This window comes from Strigops habroptila, chromosome 1, assembly GCF_004027225.2.
Source record: "Strigops habroptila isolate Jane chromosome 1, bStrHab1.2.pri, whole genome shotgun sequence".
Classification (NCBI taxonomy): Eukaryota; Metazoa; Chordata; class Aves; order Psittaciformes; family Psittacidae; genus Strigops; species Strigops habroptila.
The window spans coordinates 25,357,047-25,383,275 of NC_044277.2; the positions used below are offsets into that span (position 1 = coordinate 25,357,047).

The 26,229-nt window shown below is 40.6% G+C and overlaps 1 protein-coding gene across 2 annotated transcripts; it reads left to right on the top strand.

The window, feature by feature from the left end:
- PIP4P2 (phosphatidylinositol-4,5-bisphosphate 4-phosphatase 2) lies at positions 1-26,229 on the top strand. Of its 2 annotated transcripts, none has more exons than XM_030493949.1 (7): positions 1-236; positions 6,633-6,781; positions 8,235-8,341; positions 10,100-10,223; positions 17,922-17,974; positions 23,484-23,574; positions 24,648-26,229. In XM_030493949.1, the coding sequence occupies exons 1-7, from the start codon at positions 131-133 to the stop codon at positions 24,789-24,791; spliced, it is 774 nt and encodes a 257-aa protein (XP_030349809.1). In that variant the 5' UTR covers positions 1-130; the 3' UTR covers positions 24,792-26,229. The 2 variants fall into 2 exon arrangements, with proteins under 2 accessions (XP_030349809.1, XP_030349819.1); XM_030493959.1 differs by having other exon boundaries at positions 14-236; positions 6,636-6,781.

The window sequence follows — 26,229 nt, forward strand, 5'->3', positions numbered from 1 at the left end:
CCCATTCATTTCCAGCCCCTTCCTCTGCGCTCCTTCCCCTCTCCCCGGCTCTGCCGGCCCGGCTGCTTCCCCGCCCTCCCCGCCTCACGCCGACAGCCCGGCAGCGGGAAGGGCCCTTCGCGCCGCAGCTATGGCCGCCGAGGGGATGGACGAGCGCTCCCCCTTGCTCTCCGCGCCTGGCTCCGGCAATGTCACCCCGACCGCGCCGCCCTATTTGCCGGACAGCAGCCCCCGAGGTGAGGCGGCCGCTGCCCTCCCCGCTCGCCCGGCGCCACCGAGCCGCCGCCCGCGGGGCTGTGCCGGGCAGGGGGCGGCGGGGCGGGCAGGCCTGGAGGGGCACTGGGCGGGGGGGCCGGGGCACTGCGGCCGCAGGGGGACGCGGCGGCTCCGCCCGGCTGCGGCGGCTCCTCCGTCCTTGCCGGCGGGTGAAGTTACCGCCGCGGCGGGGGGGAGCCCTCGCCCTGCCCCGGCGGCAGGGGACCAGCTGGGCAACAACAGGTAACGCCGGTCAGGGCTGGGTAGGCCGAGCTCTGCGCTCCGGAGGGAACTCCTCGGAGGGGAAAAAAATACAGTAATTGTTCGCAGTGGCAGAACAAGCCCGAACCGGTCTCTTTATTATAACTTATCCGCATGTCGGAGCTTGCAGGGTAATTGTTGGGCTTCGATTCCCCCATTAATTAGGAGCAGGATGAATCCTGAGCTATGAAAACTAAACTCGGTGCAGTGAGCTGCAGGGCGGCAGCAGCAGAGGTGTAACGCAGGAGCGTCGAAGCAGAATAAAGTACGCAGATCCCTGTCTCGTCTCCAGCGACCATCGAAGTGCGCTAATCCAGAGGTGCCAGCTGCCCAGCTCCTGGTCTGGCAGCCAGATAGCGCAGGGGCTCTATGCAAGGCCATAGCTGAAGAACCATTAGGATGTCCTTGCAAACACATTTCAAGGCCGTAGCTGGTTTTGGCTTTATTTTTGAGGGAGGTCACATACTGTGGTTACAAATCCAGAATCGTGGCTTAATAATATGGTATTAAATTTCTTGCGCAGACCTAAGAAAATCATCTTGTTAATCAATACTGAATTTTTAGTAATCAGATGAAAAAAAAATTATTTAGAAAATATAAATCAGGACATTTATAAAATACATAAGTAGATTCCTTCCTCACCCCCCATTAAACATTCTAGAGCAGAAAGCGAGGTGGGGAGAAAGCTGAAGGAATCAAGACTAAATAAGATTAGTGTAGCTTTGCTAGCAGTAGCCTTTAAAATGTAAGATTACAGCCCTGATCTCACTGGCTCCAGTGTGTTGGCCCTTTCTTAAGGATTTTTATGTAATTGTATAGATTTATGACATATGTATGCAACTAGAATGCTGTAAGTGAGCATCTGTCTGTTTTGAATAATATTTAAATTCATGGAAAGCTAGTCCTCTTTGCCTTGACGTGAAAATGTATCTCAGTGCTGTTGCTGGTGTTGACTGTTTACTTTAGTTTGAATTGCAGAAATGAATATCGGCCTGAAAAACAGCAGAGGTTGGTTTGGATTATTTTTGCTGTTGTTGCTGCATTTTTTTCCAATCAAATTGTGTAGGATTGGCATCATCCCTTAGGTTTTGTAGTTTAAAGAAATCCAGAAATCTACCTTAGTTTAATTTCTGTTATTCAATGTTTTCATTCATAGTAGTCCTTATCCTGTAACTATTACTTCTGTGCACATTTCAATCTGTTTTTAAAAAAGGTGTTTCCAGACTTAAAAAGTAATGAAAATGCATTAGATCAGGGACTCTTGTTTGAACCCAGAGTAAATCTCATGACCTGGAAACAAGCAGGACTCCAAATGCTCATTTTGGTTGGTAGCTGGGTCCTGCTGCACCTTCAGTGCATGCCTGTGGCCCCAGGGCGGGGTGTGGTGACTGAGATAAGTGGCTTGTTCCCAAAAGTGAGGAGGAACCATAGAGCTTTCTTAAACGTCAGACATCTCTCCACAAGTTGAGGACCTCCTGTTGGATCAGTCCACAAACAAGCCTACTGGGTAGCACTTCAGACCTGCTCTACAAAGCTTACAAGAAGATACCTACAGAACAAAACCTTGCAGAGCTGTGACATCTACTCAGTAGCTCTAGTTTCCTTGCTCTGTCAGTAATCCTTATTGAAAGGATCTATGCCAGCTAAACCACCTTTTTAGCTAACAGGGAGTCTTTATCTCTCTCCCTAGCAGAAGTCTAGGCACAGAGGGAAGAAGCATTCTTGTGGAGAGATGGGGTTTGCTTCCAAACCCTTTTCTCCAGAGCTTCCTTGCTTAACATCTGTCTGGTGTGGAGCTGCAGAGGAAGGAGGAAGAACCTGATCACCCTCCAAACTACCACCTGAAGTGGATTAATAGATTTATCCCTGTAATTATCTACTGTGCCCAATATGTCACCCTGAGGTTTAAATTAGAGAGGCCATGGTTTGAAAGTAGCTGCCTCTTCCCTCGTTGTGCTGCAGCTAAGACCCAGCTGACCCTGTTCAGAGTAAGCTGGTAGGTGGTTGAATTCTGGTAATGGCTCAGGGTTTGTTTATAACCATGGATGCAAGCAAGAAAAATCTGTTCAATGTGGACACAGGGCACACTATTTAAGAAACATTTAACATAGATAATGGGTGGGACCATTAGCTCTGCTCCCTGTACTAGGGTAGTTATTCAGTGCTTCCCCCCCTTTAGGCTTTTTTTCAGGCTTTCTCAGTCCTTAACTACCTGTCTGTGTCATAGATCATTAACTCTTTTTCTCTCGCCCATGCCCTCCCAGGCCAGGATAAAGTAATTTTATTTTATATCTTTAAACAAATGAAATGAGCAAAACAACCCCCAAAACAAACTGATTTCTGTTTGACCCAGGTAAGCTGCAAGTGGTTCCTTGTGGTTTCCACCCTTCAGATACCACAGGAGGAAAGTGCACAAGCACCACAAGGAATTTCTAAGGTTGACTATGTGGTGTTTTCCACTGTATCTCTATCCAATGGGGGTGAAGAGGGAGTTGTAGGCTAGAGGCAATGTGCTGCATGCTAGGGCACTCTGCTAATCTTGCTGAACTAATTACTGTTGGATTTTTAATTTTTTTTGAAAGAAAAACTGATACTTTGTAAACTGGTATGTCAGCAGCAGGGTATTCGATATCTCATTAAATGTATCCCCAAACCTCCGGTGTGTGCACAAGACTTGCCAACCATATAGTCACATCCAACATCATGAACCTTTATGAACTGGTTTTAGCCTGAAATTCAAGCTGTCAAAACCAAACAAACAAATCATACCAAATTATGTGAATGTGCTTGGAAACCTTTTTATTAAGCAGTAATGATCAAACTCTTGAGACGATATCTTTATTTTTCCTTTTCACTTCTGCCCCTTCCCCACCCATATACTTTTCCTTAAATTTAATTTTGGTGGCTTTTGCTGGTTTTTTTTTTTTTTTTTTTTTTTTTTTTTTTCTTTTTTGGAGCTCTTCCAAATGCACTTTTTCTTTAAGCAGTGCCAAGATACCTCCAGCTTTCTGCTCCATAGCAAATGTTATTTGCTGCAGCACCACTCTGAAAAGCAGCCATTATTCACTTGCTATCTGAAATTTGCTGAGCCAGCGGGACAGGAACAGTGAGGCTGCTTACCTGGAAGCCAAGCAGCTCCAGGATGAGGCTAGAGAAGTGGCTGGCAGTGTCTGCAGGTGCTCACGTACCTCATTTAACCAACTTTTAAAATCCTAAGAGTTGATACTTACAAGGTTATAGAATATTATAAATGTCTAGAAGGATATGGTTGCCAATTCTTCAACTATTCCAGCATTGTGGAAAGATGAAAGGCTGGGGAATGTGTGTGTCTTTTTACTTCCTAGTACCCTTCAAAAGGTACTGTTTGCCTTTCCTTTGTACAGCTGCCCTATGCCAGTTGATAGAGTTGAGAAGTTGTGCTTTAAATGGAGAGGACAAAGCAACAAAGTTCTTTAACATTATTGTTGCTTTGCAGAAGAGCAACCTCAAAGCTGTGGCTGAACTGTAGGGGTGTCTTCACAGAGAGTTTGGTATATGGTCTACTGGACGTGCCTTTTTGTTTTATGGCTACCTTCTAGCCAGAAAGTGTGTCAGCAGCTCACTGCAGGAGAGTTAGGCAGCCTGCTTACAGCCTAAACCCCCTTGCAGCAGCCTTGACTTTGCTACTCACAGCTAAAACACTGCTGTTCCCATCATCCAAATCTCAAACCTGGTTTCTGCAGTGATCTAGTAGGCTTGAGACTGTTTCCAGCTGCCAAAGCGTGTGCAGGTTGGGGTTTTGTCTTGAATGTGTGTTGTACTGAAATTAGAGTATCACAGTACTGCAAAATATTTGTTACTTTTAATACATCATTCGGTCAAAAATTATTTTCTTAGAATGTAATTCCTCAGAAACAGAAAAAATCAGAACACTACTTGTAAGTTACCAGATATTTCTTAAGGATGTTGGTTTCTGCAACTGCTATATCAAAGCTGAAGGTGTGAAGTTTGTTTGCTGAAGTAACAGAGCATCAGTTTGCGCAATGACTTAAGAACTGCATTGCTGCATGTAAGTTAATTTTGTTACTCATCTGAAATAATTCAAGTACGTTGGATGTGATTCTCAGACCCTGAAGGTGCCTACCTACCTTCCGCTGCCTCTGTGAGTTAAAATCAAGTACAGGTCTGGATTGTTTTTGTAGGCCCAGTAGCAAACAGCAGCACTGAACAGCAGTGCTGCTTCAGAGGTTTGTGATTATTTTTTTCTTATATCCCTCCAGCTTATGACATTCACTTTAAAACAGAGTGAAGGAGTGATGAGTGCTTTCTTATAGGCTTAAATTTAATACTTGGTGGCACCTTTGGGTTTGGCACCTTTGATAGCAGCCTGTGATTTCTTCCTTTGCTACCCTACAGCAGATACTGCTGTTCAGTGTGTTTTTAAACTGAAAGTAGGCTGATCTCTCATTGCTTGAGGATTTTATTGGCTGCTTAGATATAATATGAAATAATTTATTGAAGTCCAAGGCTGCAGAGTATTTCAAACTATTAGTATAAAAAAAAAGTTAACTATGAATTACTAAGTATGTCCATTCCTTGTTTGCTTACCTGAACTTCTTGATGAAATAAAACCCGGTGCTATTACATGCCAAATAATTGTGGTGATAAGCTTGTGAGAGGTTGCTGTGTTGAATTGTTTTCATTCCATGGATTCTTAAACCGAAAAGGATCTTGAGCACTGCCTGCCCTGTTCGTGGTGGGCTCAGGACTGGCAAAGCTGAAATCTGCCCTTCCACAGGGGCCTGAGACACTGTGTTTTCTCTTGTGTTAGCCTCTCCTAAGTGACTGAAAACCTCCTTGTGCATCTGTGCTTTGGCTCTTGGACAACAAAAGTATCTGGAACTCTTAAAAGCAGAAGCTCTGAAGGCTCAGTTTAGGGTTTTTTGTTTGTTTTTGTTTGGTTTGTTGGCTTTTTGTGGGTTTGGTTTTTTTGGTTTTTTTTTCCCGTCAAGGTGGCATAAATTTGCTGTTGTTGCACTCAAAAAAGAAGCACTTCATACCATTTCCAATCCAAGACCTGTTTCCTTAACAGGACTTTTCTGTATTCCTCACCTAGAGTACTGTGTCCAGTTCTGGGCTCCTCAGTACAAGAGAGACATGAAGCTCCTGGAGCAAATCCAGCTAAAGGGCTACTGAAATGATGAAGGGTCTGGAGCCTCTCTCCCGTGAGGAAAGGCTGAGGTAGCTGGTCCTGTTTGGCCTAGGGAAAAGAAGGCTCTGTGGGATCTGATCAATGTGTTTAAGTATCTGAAGGGAGGGTGTCAAGAGGATGGGGTCAGACTCTTATTGTTGGCGCCGGGTGACTGGACAGGAGGCAAGGGGCATAAATAAACCACAGGAAGTTCCATCTGGACATGAAGAAATGCTTCTTTACTGTGAGGCTGACTGAGCGTTGGAATAGGTTGCCCAGAGAGGTGGTGGAGTCTCCTTCCATGGTGATACTCAAGAGCCACCTGGACACAATCCTGCGCAACGTGCTTTTGGTGACCCTGCTTGAGCAGAGAGGTTGGACTAGATGACCTCTGGTGGTGCCCTTCAGCCTCAATCATTCTGTGGTTCTGTATTTTTACCTGTAGTATTTGTTACTATGTGATAAACACTTGTCTATGTTTCAGTCTCTCCAGATGTTTCTAAATGCTGGTTATGGCTTTTCTACCTACCTGTGTCTTGTTTTATCTTCTGGGCTTTTTTTCATCAGAAGCCGGTCTCTGGTTGCTACTAATCTGTGGTGGATTTGAGGTTTGTTCAGGGTTTTTCACCCCCTTTTCTGAAGACTGTAAAAAGTTGGTTTGGAAACAAAGTTGCATAGATGAGCCTTTTGACTGGTCCGTTTTTCTGGGGTGAATTACAGTGTGTTGCTAGTATGCTTTATGTACAACTACAGTTGATGTTTGGGTACATGTGGGAGAGAGGAAAGCAAACTCAGGTTTGTCTTATGTTAATAAAAATCATTAACGTAAATTTTTTTTTTTAATATCTTTTTCTTTTTTTGAAGCTGAGACTGTTAGATAGTATCTTTGCTGATGTTGTTTTAGGATCCTCTGTTTTTTCAACTGAGATTTCCTGATCTCTTGCAGCAGAGCTTCCTCCTCCATATACTGCCATTGCAAGTCCAGATGCCAGCGGTGTTCCTGTAATAAATTGCCGTGTGTGCCAGTCGCTAATCAATTTGGATGGCAAGCTACACCAACACGTTGTTAAGTGCACAGTTTGCAATGAAGCTACGGTAAAATGGATTTTTAGCGTTTTCTTTTTGTGGAGGAAAGTGGGGGGAGGTTCAGGTATGTCACTGGTAGAATTCATGTCCTCACATACAAAGAATGAATTCCTGCCATCCCTGCAGAGGACCTGTCAGCACAGCTGACTGCTGGTGTAGCTAGTGTGCAGATTCCAGAACTGCTGGCCGGAGGATGGTCAAAAGCAGTTAGAATAAATCTTCATGCTTTTGAGCTGGCTGCGCAGGATGTTTCCTTCTGAGGAGGACAAAAAGCAAACATGTTATTTAAGTAATTGCTCTTCTGTAAAGAAGGGTGAAACTGGTTTTGGCGGAATGAAAAGAACTGAATTATTTTAACAGTGGAAGAAACAAAGTAACTAACCCATACCTCTCCCTGGATATATGCCTTCCTCCTGCAATACTATTCAGTCAATTTATTAGCTTGCTAACAAACCACAACACAACAGTCTTGAAATGCATAAATTGTAGGTTCTTCTCCAGTGATCACAAACCTTTTTGCTCTTCTCTCTTCTTCCCCTTTTCTTATTTCAAGTCATCAGTATTTGTCCTTCTGCTTCTCTTTTTCTTCTTTTTCCCTTTTTGTTTTTTTTTTTTTTTTTTTTTTTTAACCTTCCCGCCAGTTTTAGTTTTGGGATCTGCTATTGCAGCACTCCGGAGCTGCTGGGGGCATTTGCATGAAAAACACTGGACTGGATTTATTTTATGAGAAGAGCTTCAAAATATGTCCTGAAAATGGGAAGCCTTAAAACTGTAGAAGTTTCTTCTTTCTTTTTTTGTTTCTCCCTTTCTTTCTCTTTCTATCTAAGAGAGAGTAGAGAACCTGGCATTAATATGCACTTTGCCTGCCAAAATATAATGTTTCAAGCCAAAGATCTTGCAGCTTTTGGTTTGCTGTATGAAAGGGATGTGGAAACTTGACTCTCAAGTTGGAGAAAGATAATTTCAGTACAGTTTAAATTAAGATTACAGTTCAGTGACGTCTACATATTCTCTTGAAGACTGGGAACCAGACTGATCCTTTCACTGTTGAATAAAGCCATTGTCGAGGCAAGGAGGCTGGTTTGATGTTTTGACTGTATTTTTTAATTTTTTTTTTTAAATATGCCACTACTTAAGCTCACATTTAAAAAAATGACTAAACTAAAGTTTTAGCAATGACTTGAATTAGTCATTGCTAAAAATATGAATGGTTTTTCCATTAGTTTGCAGAATGTCTTGTTTGTTCTAGTGAAGAAACTTGCACTTCTTTCTCTGGAAAGAGAAAGCTTCTAATTTTGTCTTGACTCTGAGATTTCCTCTGCAAGAGGAACTGTATTTCTCTGTTAGCCAGAACTTGTAACTGAAGTTTTTCTGCTTTGTCACACTGTTACGAGTTAAAAAGTGAATTGCTATGACTTCTGATGTGTGTTCTTTGGTGGGTTGTTTTTCTTTGTTTGTTTAGCCAATCAAAAACCCTCCTTCAGGGAAGAAGTATGTTAGATGTCAATGTAACTGTCTCCTTATCTGTAAGGATACGTCTCGGAAAATAGGCTGTCCAAGACCAAACTGGTAAGAATAAAAAAGTGTAAGTGCTTTGAGAGAGTTTCCTGTAAAGTTGTTCTTTGAATATTTAAAACCGAGAGGTTCAAACCTGTACCCCTGTACATGGACACTTGCAGAGCATTATTGAATTACTGCAGACACAAGTTGTGCTAGTGTTAATTGTAAATTATTTTTTTTTAAGGTTTACTTTGAAGAGGAAAAATTGTCTTTTTATTTAGTGATAGTCTCAGAAGTGTGTTTTCCAATTTAGCTACTTTGTAAGGAAAACTGTTATAAAGACCAGGGAAGAAAATACTTGTTTCTGGGACATAACATTCATAATTTCTTGCAAACTTAATTATTGTAAGCACACAGATTGCACACTTTGCCAGGCTCAGTGTTGGAACTTCAAGATGAAATGGGAGAGGGAGCAGTAGGTTGGCTTCAGCCCTGTCCTCCCTTCTTTGTTAGACTGAGTTTTCAGTCTCCTCTTAGCTCTTGACTTTAATTTACACATTCTTTATAAAAGAAACAAGCTTGATTGCCATAGTGAACATTCTTACCATTGGGCTTTGGGTGTTAAAGATACCACTGAGGTGGGAGTTTTCTTACTGTAAGTGGTGCAGCTCTATCAGGAGAAATTGAGATGAAGGCTGGGTCTGCAGGTACATGTTCTAATGCACCAGGAGCCCTGGTTGCCAATCTGTTGGCTATTCTGGTTTTGAAACATAGTTTGATATTTGGGATGTATTTGTTTGTTTATTTATTTATAACTAATGCAGTGTTGAGGAAAATGTCAAAAATTATAAACATTTTTTAAGTGTGAAAAAATGTTCATGGGATGCTTCAGTTGTAATATATCATGTGGTTGGTAACCAAGCAGAATCAGAAACTCCTTAATGTTGTTAAAATAATCCCAAAAGCATGTATCTCAGCAGTTTTTCTATGATGGTAAATGTATTTGCCTTACTAGAAGATGAGCAAAATTGAGGTACTTTTAAAGAGAGTTGGGAATATGCCCTAAATGGAAGGCTCCAGATTGAAGGAAGGCCTTTCAGAATACAGTTGTGGTTGAATGTGGAGAGAGATGCAGTGCAAGTTAAATAATGTTTTAATTTTTCCCTTCCCTTTTTTCATGCTAGGAAGTCTGGTACTTGTTCTGCTTTGAGTTGGTTTATTTGGGTACTGTCATTTTGGACAAACAAGTTGTATAATTAAACTAGAAACTTGAGCATAAAAGCAAATACAGTTTTTTAAAGTAAATTGATTGCATTTAATCAGTCTGGGGTGGTTTTCTTTTTTAATTCATTCAAGTTGAATGGAATTTTTACTGTACAAATATGGATTTGCTGCTTATATTGACATGGTTATCAGTAGTGTGGGAAGGAGGAGTATCTGACTTGGGAAGAACGAGGTTATGGAAGAGTGCTTACTCTTTCTAAATGTTTCACGTTGGGTATGTACATTCCAGGTCATGGGCTTGCCTCAGCCTGGCTATTAAGATTACATTTTCCTGAGGAGTGTTTCTGCCATATGATGGCAAGTCTTTGATCTCTGCAGGGTTCTGGCTTGCGTGGCTGATCTTACAGTGAAAGAGAATGTTTTGAAAACTGAAAAGGAAAACACTTTGGAGAAAGACCAAAACTGGGTGCATCATCTGTTTCAAAAAGCAGATGATAGTTTAAAAGCATAAAATATTTGGTAGTGACTGAGCTAATTGCTTAAGCGCATCATCCTTCTCTTTTGCTACCTTAATTACATGTACATCTAATGTTCTTAACGCAGTAGACGCATCATTACTCTTGGTCCAGTAATGCTGATCCCAGAAGAGCAGCCAGCTCAGCCTGCCTTGCCAGTTCAACCTGATGGAACTAGAGTGGTGTGTGGGCACTGTGGAAATACGTTCCTTGTAAGTAAAGCACCACATTCTCCTTCTCACCTCACCGTGCTATCCCTCAAGCTATGTGTTGTAAGCACTTTTAGGAGCATATTGCCTCACTGTATGGCATCATTGAGGAACTAAAGCTTCTTCTGTGCTCACATTGCTATGGATGTTTGTTCTGTATGTGGTTATTTTCTCTGCATGTGTGGGTAAGGCTCAAAGTCGGTGACGTGCGAGTGGATGGTGCTGGCAAAAAATGTTATGATTCCAGGTTCTGTTTAAGCTTGCAATGATGGTTATGTTCTGCAGTGGCTAAGAGAGCTGTTCTGCTGTTGCTGTATGGGCCCCTGAAAGCTGTTTGTTATAGCATTTGCCATTAGCTTATCTGTCAGTTGTTACAGAACTGGAGATCTTGGTTTCTCTGTGAAGCTGACAGTTGATCCTGGTTTTGAAGTGGATGGATGCAAGAAAAGTCATTTGCTGTTGAACTGTTTGTAGCATTTTACATGGATAAGTGGCTGCCATGCTTGAATTTTGATTGCGCTACACAAGTTAGCTTTAGCTTCAGCACCTAGCAGTGCTTGAATATTTGTCAGGTTTGTGAGTTATGAGAACTGGCCGAGTTAAGTGGTTAAGCTGAAGGACCTGAACAGTCACCAGAGTAGTGTTATGTTCATAAAACAAAGGATTGTTTCAGGCCAGAGAACACTCAAGTGCATTTTGTGAAAGGAGAAAAGCTTAGGGGATGGCACTCCATGTTGGCTTGTATCAGCCATGAGAGAAGGGTTTGCTTGTGATGGGCTTTATAATGGAATAGACTTGTGCCTTCAGGCTTATGGATCAGTGGGGTGTGCTATAATGGCTTAACTACTGTAGTAGATAATGAATGCAGAGACCAGGAGATGGCTCTTAGACCTTTTTTTTTTTTTTTTTTTTTTTTTTTTTGAAGGGAAACTATGCAAGTAATAGAGGAGCCGACAAGGAGAGGTGCCATGCTTGACCTCATGCTCACCAACAGGGAGGGGCTGGTGGGGAATGTGATGCTCCAGGGCAGCCTTGGCTGTAGTGATCATGAGATGGTCGAGTTCGAGACCCTCAGGATAGTGAGAAGGGCACGCAGCAAGCTCAGTGCCCTGGACTTCAAGAGAGCAGACTTTGGCCTCTTCAGAAACCTGCTTAGTAAGGTTCCATGGGACATAGTCCTAGAGGGCAGGGGGGCCCAAGACTGGTGGTTGATATTCAAGGATCACCTGGTACAAGCTCAGGAGTGTTGCATCCTGACTAGAAGGAAGTGTGGCAGAAGGGCCAGGAAACCTCCATGGATGGACAAGGAGCTGCTGAGGAAACTTAGAGGGGAAAAAAGAAGCTTATAGAAGGTGGAAGTGAGGACAGGCGGCCTGGGAAGAATACAGGGATATTGTTTGGGAAGCTAGGAACCAGGGTAGGAAAGCTAAGGCCCAGTCAGAATTAAATCTGGCAAGGGATGTAAAAGACAACAGGAAAGGATTCTGTAGATACATAGCAAATAAAAGACAGACTAGGGACAACCCCTCTCTGGAAGCTATTGAGAGAACTGGCTACCATGGATTTGGAGGAGGCTGAGGTTCTTAATGACTTCTTTGCCTCAGTCTTCACTGGCAAATGATCTGACCACACCACCCAAGTCTTGGGAGGCAGATGCAGGGACTGTGAAAATGAAGACCTTAGGCCCACTGTAGGAGAGGATCAGGTTCAAGACCATCTTAAGAACCTGAACGTGCACAAGTCCATGGGACCTGATGAAATCCGTCCACAGGTCCTGAAGGAGCTGGCAAATGAAGTTGCTAAACCACTGTCCATCATATTTGAAAAATCGTGCAGTCAGGTGAAGTTCCCGATGACTGGAAGAAGGGTAATATAACCCCCATTTTCAAGAAGGGGAAGGTGGAAGACCCAGGGAACGACAGACCAGTCGGCCTCACCTCTGTGCCTAGCAAAATCTCGGAGCAGATTCTCCTGGGAAGCATGCTAACGTGCATGAAAAACAATGAGGTGGTTGGTGACAGCCAACATGGCTTCACTAAGGGGAAATCCTGCCTGACCAATTTGGTGGCCTTCTATGATGGAGCCACGGAACTGATGGACGGGGCAGAGGAGTTGACGTCATCTGCCTGGGCTTGTGCAAAGCATTCGACACTGTCCCGCACGACATCCTTGTCTCTAAATTGGAGAGACATCAATTTGATAGATGGACCACTCGGTGGATAAAAAACTGGCTCGATGGCCGCACGCAAAGAGTTGTGGTAAATGGCTCGATGTCCAGTTGGAAAACAGTAACGAGTGGTGTCCCTCAGGAGTCAGTGTTGGGACCGGTCCTGTTCAACATCTTTGTCGGCGACATGGACAGTGGGATTGAGTGCGCCCTCAGCAAGTTTGCCGACGACACCAAGTTGTGTGGTTCAGTTGATACGCTGGAGGGAGGGGATGCCATCCAGAGGGACCTTGACACGCTTGTGAGGTGGGCTGATGCCAACCTTATGAAGTTTACCCAAGCCAAGTGTAAGGTCCTACACCTGGGTCAGGGCAATCCCAGGCACAGCTACAGGTTGGGCAGAGAAGAGATTCAGAGCAGCCCTGCAGAGAAGGACTTGGGGGTGTTGGTTGATGAGAAACTTAACATGAGCCAGCAGTGTGCGCTTGCAGCCCAGAAAGCCAACCGTATCCTGGGCTGCATCAAAAGAAGCGTGACCAGCAGGTCGAAGGAGTTGATCCTGCCCCTCTACTCTGCTCTTGTGAGACCCCACTTGGAGTACTGCGTACAGTTCTGGTGTCCTCAACATAAGAAGGACATGGAGCTGTTGGAGCGAGTCCAGAGGAGGGCCATGAGGATGATCAGGGGGCTGGAGCACCTCCCGTATGAAGACAGGCTGAGCGAGTTGGGGCTGTTCAGCCTGGAGAAGAGAAGGCTGCGTGGAGACCTCATAGCAGCCTTCCAGTATCTGAAGGGGGCCTACAAGGATGCTGGGGAGGGACTCTTCCATAGGGACTGTAGTGGTAGGACAAGGGGTAATGGCTTCAAACTTAAACAGGAGAAGTTTAGATTAGATAGAAGGAAGAAGTTCTTTACAGTGAGGGTGGTGAAGCACTGGAATGGGTTGCCCAGGGAGGTTGTGGATGCTCCATCCCTGGCAGTGTTCAAGGCCAGGCTGGACAGAGCCTTGGGCGACATGGTTTAGTGCAAGGTGTCCCTGCCCATGGCAGGGGGGTTAGAACTAGATGATCTTAAGGTCCTTTCTAACCCTTACTATTCTATGATTCTATGGAATTGATTATGAACTTACAAGTAATGTACTATCTGCAAAACCATTAGAGAGATGCTTGAGAAATATTCTATCTGCTTTTAACCCTTATAAATGCAAGTCTATATAGGGCCTTAATTAGTGAGAACATTGTATGCAATACGGAATAATGTTACTAACAGAAAACTACTAGACCTACAGAAAAGCTGTCTCAAGTACATGTTCTAAACCCCAACTCTTTTATTAAAGGTTGCCTTTTTTAGTGTTTTAATATAGTAGTATGTTACAAACTGCTAAGTACCTGCATGAACACTTTAGTTTGATGCGGAGTCGTAGTCTAATTTTGTAATGCAGTTATGCTTTTTAGCACAGCTTTAAAACTGCACAGGTTAAAGTAGTGCTGTAGAACAGTTATGGTATTAAGTTTTAATGTGGTCTCAATGCAAAAGACCATCTCTACTATGTGATTTTAAGGTTGGTTTTTTGGTTGGTTTTTTTTAATTATTAGGGAGGGTCAGTGTTATGAAGTAAAATTCTCATTGCTAAATTATTGGCTGAACTTTGGAGGCTTTCATAAGCATGAGAGTTTTATTTGTCTTTATCCTCTATTTGCTTTCTGTAAATGCAGCCCAAATTAATTCTGTAGTTTACACTATGAACTTCTTTAGGTGAACATAAGGGGAAAAAGCACCAAACCCATTATAGCTGGTTTTGCTCCTAACTACTAGGTTATGCTTTAAAAGGCTAGGTTTTCTTGCTTGAAATTTGTGCATGTGATTTCAGATCTGATGGTTGCTTCATAGTCCCATCTGCCGGTAGGACCAATTTACCACTTCACAGAACATTGAAAAGTAACCCTTAAATTCATTAGAAATTTGAAGCTTGTATTCTTTTATGCTAGCTATCAAGAAACAAACCCCTTTTTCTCACTTTACACAGCTTTCCCACCACTCTTCCACCGTTTTCTGTTACTAAGTTGTGAGACTCTGCAAATAAAATTTTTAGTTAAGAAAAATCAGGAAATTGCTTGGGTTTGAGAGTGAGTAGAGAAGCAAAAAACAGAAGTGCTTTAGCCAGCCTGGAAATTCAGCTTCTGCAAGTGTATTTCTGCCCTTTGCTATCTCCACATTATAAAGCAAATATGTAATACTAAATGTTCTCAACAACTCAGTAAGGTATCTCTTCTACTTTACTTGGCAGTTAAAAAAATAAAAAATAGTCAAGCAAAGCTAGAATCCCTGGAGTGTAAAAGTCACATTGTTAGTTGCTTGTTCTGTGTTCTTTTAAGAGTATCAACTTGTTCATCACCTTTCCAAGATTCTTTTGTTTGTTGTTTGTGTGTAAGTATGGGCTGGGCTTTCCCTGCCTCTGTGTGTGGGGGTTGTTCTTGACAAATTGTTAAAAGCATGCTTCATGCTATGGAGTGCCTTAAAACTATCCCTGTTTCAGCTGGGAGAATGACTTAGTACTGAAGCAATACTGAACTATCACTAGTTATTTTCATTTTGTTTATCAGGTTATTTTTTTCCTCAGTAACCTGATAGGATGGAGTATCTTGTGTTAAGGTTTCCACTGTTTCTGGCAGATTTGGAGTTCAGACAAGTGGAAAAAGTGGTGCAATAGAAAAGGAGGGCAGGAGGAGGGTTTAACCATCTTGCTAAATTGCAATCTGATCAGGTTTGAGCTTTTTTGAGAGCTTCTGGACTTGGTCTGTGGCTGAGATACTGTTTCTGTCAGCAGTAAGGGCATTTCCTGCAACCACTCTCCCAGGGGTCTCTGCCTGTGAAGATCTGTGACTGTCAGAGGCTGAGTTGCCTTTGGAAATGTCCCTGTGTTGTCCTCCCCTCCACTGTCCTCCTGCTACCATCCTGCTTTTGGGGAGACCCTTGAGGACAGGACACCAGGAACAAGCTATGGAAGCCAAAGGCTGTAGGCTAAGCACTTTGTATGTTGTGCTCTGTCAGTTTTATTTTTCTAAACCTCATCAAATATGAAAATTATTTCTTCTAAAATAATTGAATAGAAAACCCTTTCTCATCCCCACCCCCTTAATTTTTCTTCTGTCTTGTACTGAATGCACTGAGAACTATTTTAAGCTCAGAAGGAAAAAAAATTGACATATTTTTCTAGTAATTTCCTTGATAGATGTCTGGTTTTGTCCATAGCTGAAATATTGAAGAGCTCTCTGAAATCTTTATCTGTGTTTTAGTACATCTAACCAGGGGTTTGGCCTATTGTTTATTGTATTGTTTCAATTGGAAAAATACAGTTTTTATTCTCAGCAGGGAGCTAAGCTTCATGAAACTGTAACCTCAAGTTTTCTTAACTAGATTAGATACTTTAAAGCACTCTGGAATACATGTGAAAAATACCAGGTTTAAGAGTGATTTAAACTACTTGTTAAAGCCACCAAAACTCCACAAATTAGAACATATACGAAAATAACATTTTCCCACTGTGCTAATGTGATCTGAATTCTTGTAGTTTGAATGTCTTGTCATATTTTTGCTCTTTTTCTGCAAATATTTCCAATTTGCACAGAGAGCTTCAGAACAGTTCTTCTGTTACCTCCAGGTAACTCTCAATGAAAACAGATTACCAATGCCTCTTTCCATCAATATTTGGAGCCCAAATGCATTTGAGTTTGTATCCGTTGGTAATTATGGCTAGTAATCAGAAATCTTAAAATAAATAAAACCCTAGAAAGATCATTAATGAGTAACTTTGGAAATGGAGTTGCTTACACTGGGATAAAACTAGTGTACAGAAGTGAAGTTAAATTACAAATATGTAAAATGCGAGTCCTGGATTTAGACTCCATTCTGTTTCTGGAATTGCAGTTTAAAAAGCAGACAGAACAGCTCTGAAGAGGCCTGTCTCCACCCCTGGTACTGACAATTGTACCTTATCCCACTTATGCTGTGTAGAGCTAAGGGAAATTGAGTAGCTTTTGACAGGGATGCAGAAAAACAGCTAACTTCCTCTTCTGGCAGGAATATGGAAGTAGAATTAATGCTCCTAAAATGCTTTGCTCAGGTGGGAAGTATTACAGAAGCTTTTGTTTCGTTAAGGGATAAAATAGAACTATGCTAAATCAGTTTGGCCAAGTCTTTGTAAATGAATAAAGAACAACTATGTAACTGGTATTGTAATTGGGTTCTTCAGAACCAGGAAAACAAAAAAGACTGATTTCTTTTTAGTGGAGAATTATCCCCATTAGAAGTAAATAAAACTGAGGGAGACCCTTCAAGAGGCAGGGAAATGCACTCTAAATACTGCAGATCAAAACCTCACTTGCATCAAAACCTGCTTGTACTGACAAGGCATTACAAGCCACATCCTCTTTCTTTGCACATCAAATCATAACTCTCTTCTCAGTGTTTAAATGGTGCTGTGCTCTAGGTAGGTCCTGTTTTCTGTATGAGGATGGTCTCTGATCTGTGTTTGTGGCAGTTATAACAAGGCTATTCACTTCAGTAAATCAGCTCCTGATTTCTCACAGAGATAAGGATCTGAATGAAGGCCTTGGTGGTCTGTGCTGTGGCTTCTTCCCTTGCTAGTAATTTGCAGTGTGACTTTTGCATAAGTTAAGCAGGGAGGGGAGAATTATATTTCACCAGGAAACTGTGCTAACTGTGTCCACTTGAGAAAGGCAGCAGAAGAGAGCCAAAAGTACAATATAACTGCTTGGAGAGCAGAGAACAATAATCCTATCCCCTTGTTCAAACATGTTTAAAATGCTTGTCTGATACTTCTATTATCACAATAAAATTTAACAGAAAACTGCTGTTTTAAATGAGTGTATGGCTGTGTATCCTGGGTTGAGGTAGTTCTGGCATTACTTTCACTAGAGCTATTTACCAGGTTTTTGTCTGTGCATGGGGGGTTATGACTGTACCATGTGCAGTTACATATATCACCTTTTTAAAATGTCACATAAGTAGCCAGTGGTGTTCTCTACTGATATAAAACTTGTAAAGACATGTACTTTCTCAAATATTCTTTAATATTTCTGTGCACTGTTTTCACAAATGATGCAAGGTTGGGGAAAGATGGGAAAAGGCATCTATCTGTAACTGTGCCAAAGAAAACACATTTATTTGGATTCAGGCTCAGTCATGGATATGCACAGTCATGGAAATAAGAGAAAAAAACTGTATTAATATCATTGTGTTGTTCAGACTGTGCCTGTGCATGAAACCACATTACGTCAAGTAAATCTCATAATACTAAGGCAAGTCATGGGAAATGTTGGGATGGAAATCCCGGTCAATCCCAGTCCTATGTTGTCACTGACAAAAGGGCATCGTATTTATGGAAGAAAGCAAGAAACAAATCAAATAAAGCCTGAGAAGCAGAATGTTTTCATAGTGATGTTTAGTATGAAGTACAACAAACACTTTCTCAGGCCAGTTTTTCAAGCTTTTTATTTTTTTTCTCTTTACAGTGGATGGAACTGAGGTTTAACACACTAGCAAAATGCCCACACTGCAAAAAAATGTAAGTTCTCTGAAAGCAAGATTACATAAATTAACTGTTAAATGAGTTGCCAGAGTTTCTTCCCTAAAATCTTGGGAGTAAAATGTCTTCCATGCTGATTATTTTGCCATGCTCATCTGAATTTCGGGACTAAAGACCATGTTATGTGCACATGAATTCTCCACTCTTTATGCACAAATTAGTAACACTGACAAATCTAACCTGCATTTATTAAAATGCTCTGATTGAATTGCTAGAGCCATAAATAAGCTGCTAACAATAGACAGGAATAGGTTATTAAAATTAACAACTTAGATCCTTGAAATTTTACTACTTCGTAAAGTTAATCAGATGTCGTGCTTAAATGCGGAACTTGAATTGCCTTATTGTAAAAGGAGGAAATGAAATAATTTTGTCTTAATTTGAAAGAGGTTTTACTGATTTCATAAACTCAACAACTAACTTGCGTTAAGTATCTTGATGCATTAGTTTGTTTAATGTTTATGAATTACTGTGGAATAACTTGTCTACTCACCTGCTGTTTCTTTAGTAAGGAGGAGAAAAATTAGAACACAAGAGCTGAAGAGTGTTTTTATGTTTTGGGGTTTGTTCTCTTTTTTTTTTTTCCTTTTTGAGTGTTTGGGCTCTCTTGTCTGAGGTCACTTAGCGTAAATTGTTGTTAAAAGCTACACTACTAACATGCTCTAAATTTGTATGAAATCTTAACCACAGGGTGTGAAATAAGACTTAAAAATATTACTTCAGAGACCTTCTTGTCCTGCTGATTTATTTAAATAAATTTAATTAAATATTTGTCTTCCTTTGATAGGCAAGTGTGATTTCCAGTTAAGGGAACAAATGTGTTCTCCACTGGGAATGGAGAACTACAGTTGTGTTGCGTGTTATAGGAAAAACCTGCAGGTCCCTTAGGAAGCAGGAGGCTTAGGATAAATGTACTGTAGGTGTTGGTATGGCATGGTCTTCCAACAGAGGTTGAAATCTTTTACTGGAGTATTTGACAGAGAAGTCAGCCTACAAGTATGTTTAACCTGAGGAGTGTAACCCATCAGGTGTGGAGTAGTGGGTTTGCTGTAGTTTGCTTTGGTCTTGATGAGACGTTGCTTTGCAGGGGTGTTCTTACTGACTGTAATTGCAGTCAGTCCTGGTGGGAGGGGTTGGTGTTTTGTGGTTTGTTTTGTTTGTTTTTAAACTAATTGCAACTTTGTTTTAAATTTTACCATGTCACACTTGATAGTTGACCTCAGCGTTTTTCCTGACTCTCCCTAGGAACAAAATCCTTTGCTGTTTAACCTTTTTAAAACTAAAAAATAAATCAACAAAACCCAAACAGAAACCCAACCCAAACAACAGCAAAAAAACCTCAAACAACTTCTGCAAGGAACAGTCCAAAAGTCATACCGTGTGATCTTTTGATCTGTCTTCTGTTGATTTGTTGCTTGTATTTTAAATCCAGCTGGAGTCTAAGGATTCCTTAGTATCTGTGTCTGGAAGGTGCAAAGCAGCTATCTGTATGTTACAAAACCGGAGCATCTCTGCAGTGCAGTTTGTGAGAATTGCAGCTTGCCTGCACTGATTGCAGGATACAAAACAAACTTTAACAAATAGGCATTTCTGTCCTTGGGCTGAGGATGCAAACTATGGAATATTGTAATTTAGCTTTGAATGAGTTGGTTGATATCTTCCCACGATTGAGATGTGATGGTCAAGAGTTCTGCACTTCCAGCAGCGTAAACATTTCTAATGCATGGATTTAGGACACACTATAGGTGAGGCAGAGCTTTGAGTTGTGATGATGGAATAAATAACTGCAGTGACCTGCTGCTTTCTATCAGCTCTTTGACAGAGGTCGTCATACCTGTAGCCCAAGTAGTTAGAAGGGAATGTGGGGTTCTTTATTTCAACTTATTAATGCAAAACTTCTTTAATTAGTAGCTGACTAGTCAGATGCAAAACTATTAATTCCTTCTGTTGACTCAGATGATGATTGTCACTGAAAAAAGGATAGTGTAGACTAAGACAAAAGGCACCAGAGGATAATACCTGGGAATGGGGGAGAAACTCTTTCTTTTTACTCTTTGTGATCTTTTGTATATCAAAATACAAAATACCAGACGTTTATCAGCCTGTTTCCCAAAAAAGCAAGAAGTTTAAGAAAGGCTTCTGGTGTTTCTCTCACGTAATGATGGAGAAGCAGCAGGAACTGGTTTTTGTCTGCTGCTCTCTTTCCCAAGGTGTATATTAAATCATCAAGAAACTTCAGGATCGTGAATTCAGTTACTAGCAAGAGAATTGAATAGTACAAGGTTTTGTTTCAGAATGTCAAATCTCCCTATTTTTTTCTTTTTCCGTTAAAACCTACTTATTTTTCTCTTTAAGGTTTGACAATATGATGAACCCTAACGAATCTGTAACACTTTTGCCCCATAAAGTCTGCAAGACCTTTAGGAAAGAGAAGGGTGTTGGAACCCCATCGCTACTGTGGAAGCGAGTTTCAGCAGTGCTGTTCACCTTCAAAATACTGGCATTTTGATCTTCCTCTTAAAAACCCTTCTAAAAGCATGTCTGAAATCTGGCAATAATTCCTATTATTTGAAGCACAAGTGACCCTGCATTCTTTCCTGTGCTACTCCTTTATAGCCTCTGTCGCTTGTGGCAGTTTTCCCCTCTTCTAATTACTACCTGATGCTAAATTGGCTTTGCTGTCTTTTATATCTGCTGCCACTGCCCAAAGGTCTGGCAGGTGCCTTTGCTTCCTTAGCAGCAGCTCGGAAAGAACGAACCTCTGGCTTCTGGATATCTTTATAGGGAGTTCACCCTCAGTAGTCCCCCAGTGGAAACAGTTGCTTCTGCGATTTGAACATGTCCTTTGGACCCCAGTTTTAGTATTTCCAAATGCGCCTGTCAAAGTTGCTGCAGTTGCTAGGGTTTGGGTTAGAGTTTCAGCTTTCTTGATTCCAAGTTAGTTTGGGTGCTTTATATGTAATTTGGGGTGCATAGAGGGAAACCTCACTATTTAGAGTGTCCCAATGGCAAATATCACTGTCAGGAGATGAAAAATAAATTATGGTTTATTTGGATTGCTAAATATTCTCAGGTCTGTTCTGGGACTGTAGAAACTAATATATGTCTTTCATCTGTGCTGTCTGTGAGAAGACAAAGGCAGCTAAATTAAGATACTTTTAAGATTTCAATTGTTTGGGGTGTTTTTCTGTTTTTGAGGTGATGTTTTTTCCCCTGGCCTTTTTTACTGTATAGGAGGGGACAGAGAAACATGGGTAGAAAATACACAAGGCTGTTAAGAATGCATGCAGAGTTCAAAACTGGGCCATAAGTCAGACAGCTCTGAAAGTGAAGGTCTCTTTCCCAAAATGAACTTTGTATCTGTGTGAAATACACAGTGCAGCGAACATCATGTGTAATTTAAGTGTATTGAACCTGACATTTTTACCAGCTTATCTTAAGGTATCCAGCTCTGTAATAGAATTAGTTGTCTGAGTACACAGCCAGGAAATCTGCAAAGGAGGGAACCTGAAGTCAGTTTGGCAAGCTCAGTGCTCATCAGTTCAGCTTTTGGAGAAGTCTCCTCCCTGTCCGCTTTTATAAGACTTGTTTGTTTGGGGTTGTTTTTCCTTGTGAAAGTTGGAATCAAACAACATATATCTCTTCTAGAATGGCTGTAGAAGTATTTAGGGTGGCTTTTGGGAGGTGGGGGGGAGGGAAGGATCCGTGTGTGAGAGGGTAGTAAGATACCATTATTTCCCCAATTGGGAATTCTCCCACCTTAATCACACCCCCAATTTCATCCCAAATGTGCATGGTGAGGCTTTCAGTAAGAAGTAATTTCCCAAGAGAAATTAATGAGCAGAAGAGTTTCAGAATTTTTCCTCTTCTGAAAACATGCAGTAGATGGCTTGTGAGTGGTCCCTGTATTCAACCCTTGCCTTGCAAGCTCAGAATGTAAAGCCTGAGGACTGTGGGTTTGTGGTTTTTTTTTTTTTTTTTTTTTTCCCCCTTGGATTGTTTTAGAAATTCCTTGTAAGGAAATAATATTGGAGTAAAGCTGCTTAAACCAATCTATTTGAAGCCTTTCTAAGATGAATGCTTAAAAAATTCTAGTCACATGCTAAGCATATGAGGCCTTACTATTGCTAATTAACTGGAGCCAGAAATTTGGTCAGTCATATGACAGATATACTACTTCAATAGCTCAGCAGTGTTTTCTTTGTTATACATTCATCTTGAGTATGTTGAACTATCATGAGATGAAAATTACTTTCCCTTGCATGTTTGAACACAGAGTATAAGCATCCCAGTATTTCCAAAGGCATGTTGATCTCCTGGAATAGAATGAAGTACTTAACTAATGATAGCATGCTTCAGGATGCGTCCAAAACTACCTCTTAAGATAGATGGTACATGTCTTACGAAAGCACCTCTGCCTCTCTAGTCCTTTCAGTGGATCTACACGTTCACTGTATTTCAGTGGAATTAAATCATGTTCCTATTTTCCTCATTATTAGAGCTGTATGTGATTGCAGATGAGTTACTCAAGATGTATTTGCTAAACAACGCTGAGCTTCTGGATTAATTTTTCTAACTTGTAGTAAAGAATGGAATGTCTTTGTTGCATTTTATATTCCGTTTGACTGAAACACTGTAATTATTAGCTTAACAGAGCAGATAGAGACGAAGCTGTCTGTCTTGGAGTTCATAGTCTAGATGATGAGTGACAGAACTTCCAGGGGATTTATTTACCTTGGTTGTCAGCAGTGATTTGTGCTGCTTAGGTAACTTGTGGTAGGATCCTAAAAGAAAATTGGAAAATAAAATGAACTTACCATGGTTTTGAAGTTACTAAAACTGACTAAAACATGTCTAAAGGATTTCAGTCTTTGGAAATGTTGAACATGAAAAATTTTCTATGTTTGTGACTAAATGTTTGGGGTTTTTTATCTTCAAGAAATAGGGTAGAGTTTAGCCACTCAACAGTATTGAGTGAAATATTCCAGGAAATATAGTGCAGGTTGTTATTGTTCATGACATTTAGGGGTGCTATAAGTTATTTCCAGTTACTTGGATGCAATGGCTGAATTAAAGCTATGTATTAAAAAGTCTAAAGGGTGCCTTGCAGCCTACATAGAAGCTGCAAAGCAAACTTGGGTTTTGCAGTTCTAAAGGCTCCACCATACTTACCTGGGTGCAGCGTAGATACAGGAGGTAAGTGCACTAAAACTGTAGGTGTGGCACCTCTCTTTGTTGTAAGCAGCTAGATTTCTAGATACTAGATAATCTTCACCGATAGGTTTCCTTTAAAACAAATATGTGGACTCTGTCCTTTACTGCTTGGTAAAACTGTAGACTTTTCCTACAACTTTATAAACTTAAGATGGTATATGTGTATTGCCATTCTGTTTCCCTCCCCCCATTTAGACTGAACAGTTACTATCTATGTAAGAAGTTGCTTTTGTGGTTTGTTTTTTCTTTTAAAATACTATTTATTTTCTAACAGTTCTTCTGTTGGAAGTGCACTGCCACGGAGGCGCTGCTGTGCGTATATTACAATTGGAATGATATGCATCTTCATTGGAGTTGGATTAACTGTGAGTCATGTATTATGATATACTTGCAACTGTGCGCAGGGGTGTGCGGGAGTAAAACCTCCTAAGTTTGTGTGGATTTTGTCATCTCTATTAAAACCATGGAGTTAATGATCTGAGTTGGCCAGAAAAAATAAGTGTTCCTAAAAAAAAAAAATACTCTGGCACTTTGAGGGTCTCTTCTTCCCAATGTTAAACTTGACTTTTCATCTCTCAAACTTCAGTTTTATGAAAAATGGTTTTACTTCACTGTAGAAATACTGGAGCATCTTGCTCTTGCTAGGGCTCTCAAAACTACCAGGTTTCCAGAAACACATGTTGCTGGGAATATAGTTCCAATGGAGGGGAATAGAATTCCAAAAGTTAAACATGTATATGCCTTTATAATTTGTACATACTCTAAGGAGTAAAACCAGGTAATAAGCTATTTACAAATGGAAAGGCTCACATTGTCATTCTATTAGTCAGAAAACTATCTGACTTGCTTGGCTCTGAAGTATCGGATACTGGTTACTTGAGCCAGCTTTCTACCCAGAAGTCCCAGGAAAATACAGATGAGGAAGTACCTGCAGTTGAATTCATATATGTGACTCTCATTGTATCTCTAACTTGTGTTATAACCTGAATAATTTTTTGTGTGAGCTTCAATGAGTTATGAAGGATTTTTCAGTTTCCCTAATAAAAACAGTGACAGCCAGAAATAAAACCAGTGAGAGATCTTTTTTTAACAATTTTACTGAGTTTGAAGATGTGAAAACATTTCTCCATGAGGTTTGCCCAGAGGCTTGTATAGCCTGCATCCTTGTTTTTTTGGTGGACCCAGCTGGGTTAAAACCCTGAGCAATGTGGTGTATGACCTTAGACTTGGCCCTGCTCTGATCTGGAAGCCGGCACTAGAGACTACCTGATGTCCCTTCCAAGTTCAATTATCCTATGATTGTGTAAAATTAAGTTAATAAAATATCTGTTTATCCTTATGATCATTAAAAAGGTGCTAGAGTCCTTCTCAATATAATTTGCTTTTTGCTGAAGAGCAGGTAGTGCTGCTGTTTGACACTGTTGTTTTCTCTTTCTAGGTTGGTACACAAGATTTTGCCAGGCGGTATCATGCAACATATGTTTCTTGGGCTATTGCTTATCTCTTAGGTTTAATCTGCCTCATCCGAGCCTGCTACTGGGGAGCCATTAAAGTCAGTTATCCAGAACATAGTTTTGCATAGAGAAATTTAGATTATAGCAGATGAACATTTAGTAATTCTGGATATTACATCTTGGACACTTTTAAAACCTTCCCTGTAAGGATTCCATTCTGTTCAAAGTAGTTTTAAGACTGGGGGTCTCTAAGAACAAATGTTCATTGCACTAAATAATATGCAAATAGTTTGTTTTGCTGCTAGATTCCCTAGCTCTGAATACTAAAGCTGTGTTTACATGTTCATAACTCTGTCTTTATAGGTGTTGAATTTTATTTCAACAGACAGTATTAAGTTTTACATTTCCTTTGTTATGTTAAAATCCGTCTGCCATTTTTCTAGATGATCAGTAAGAATTCAAAAGCAAGAGTGTTTATAAGTGTTTCTACAGTAGCTTCACATTTGTACTTAACGTTTTAACTAAAATTATATCAAAGTGGCTTGCTTTAAAACCTAAGCAATAAGCATTTTGCTTGAACTGCTTACTGTATCTTTTGCCTAAGATCATAGTGACCTTATTCAGGAAATGAAAGTTGTGAGTGTACTTTAAAAGACTGACACTGTTGCTAGAGAGACATTTGTAAACACTGTATGCTTCGAGATTTTTCAGGTAGAATGATGCCACTGTGGTAGTCCAATTAAATTTCCATTTATCCAGGATTGGATTGCAGTTAGGATAAATGCTTTCTTCTCAAGGATCCTGGGATGTAGGTGTTTGGTTTTGGTTTGGGTTTTTTTATTAACTGGCAAATCCTAAAAGCCAAGCTCGGATTATGGAACTTAACTCTGGTTGCTTGTACAAGTTCCTTAACAGGGTCTAAGGGAAGCATTTCATATGACTTTTGTAATACTTCAATGTCACATAGGTGACAATAAGATGGTGATGGGTTGCCTCTTACTTTCCTCTGATCATGTCAGAATTTCCCTGTTTGGGAGACTTAAGCGCTGGTCACTGCAAAGGGAGACACTGTAAATTCACATTAACTGCTGTAATAAGAAAATGAGCAAACCATAACTTGGACCATTCCATCAAAGTACATCTAGTCAATTTAGCACTGACTTGCAAAGAGAATACGGAAACAGAAATTCTTTTCTAATGATGTATTCACAAGGATTGAGGGACCAGTTCTTGCACTGCCCATCTTATAGTTTAAACAAGTTTTTGCTAAATTCGGAAGGAATGTCCTGAGTGATTTAGACAACTGTAGTGATTTAGATAATAGGGTCAGATGGGTAAATTAATGTGGATGTTTCAGGGATACATGTAATTTAAATTATCTATGTTCCTGCTAGGACAAAATGATATTCAGATAAGGATTTTGGAGCACAATAAATGTAAATGATCAAACTGTAAATGATCTGTCTTTGTATGATGCTAAATGTATAAAAGCAGTAGCTCAGGATTACAATGTACCTTTTACAAATAAACTAATAAAGAAATAAAGATTATTATTCAAACTTAAAA

Excerpts from the sequence above, each read along its gene's own strand:
- PIP4P2 (XM_030493949.1), top strand. The coding sequence starts at position 131 with ATGGCCGCCGAGGGGATGGACGAGCGCTCCCCCTTGCTCTCCGCGCCT. Across the intron at positions 8,342-10,099 it reads GGCTGTCCAAGACCAAACTG|TAGACGCATCATTACTCTTG; the intron begins GTAAGAATAAAA and ends TTCTTAACGCAG. Across the intron at positions 10,224-17,921 it reads ACTGTGGAAATACGTTCCTT|TGGATGGAACTGAGGTTTAA; the intron begins GTAAGTAAAGCA and ends TTCTCTTTACAG.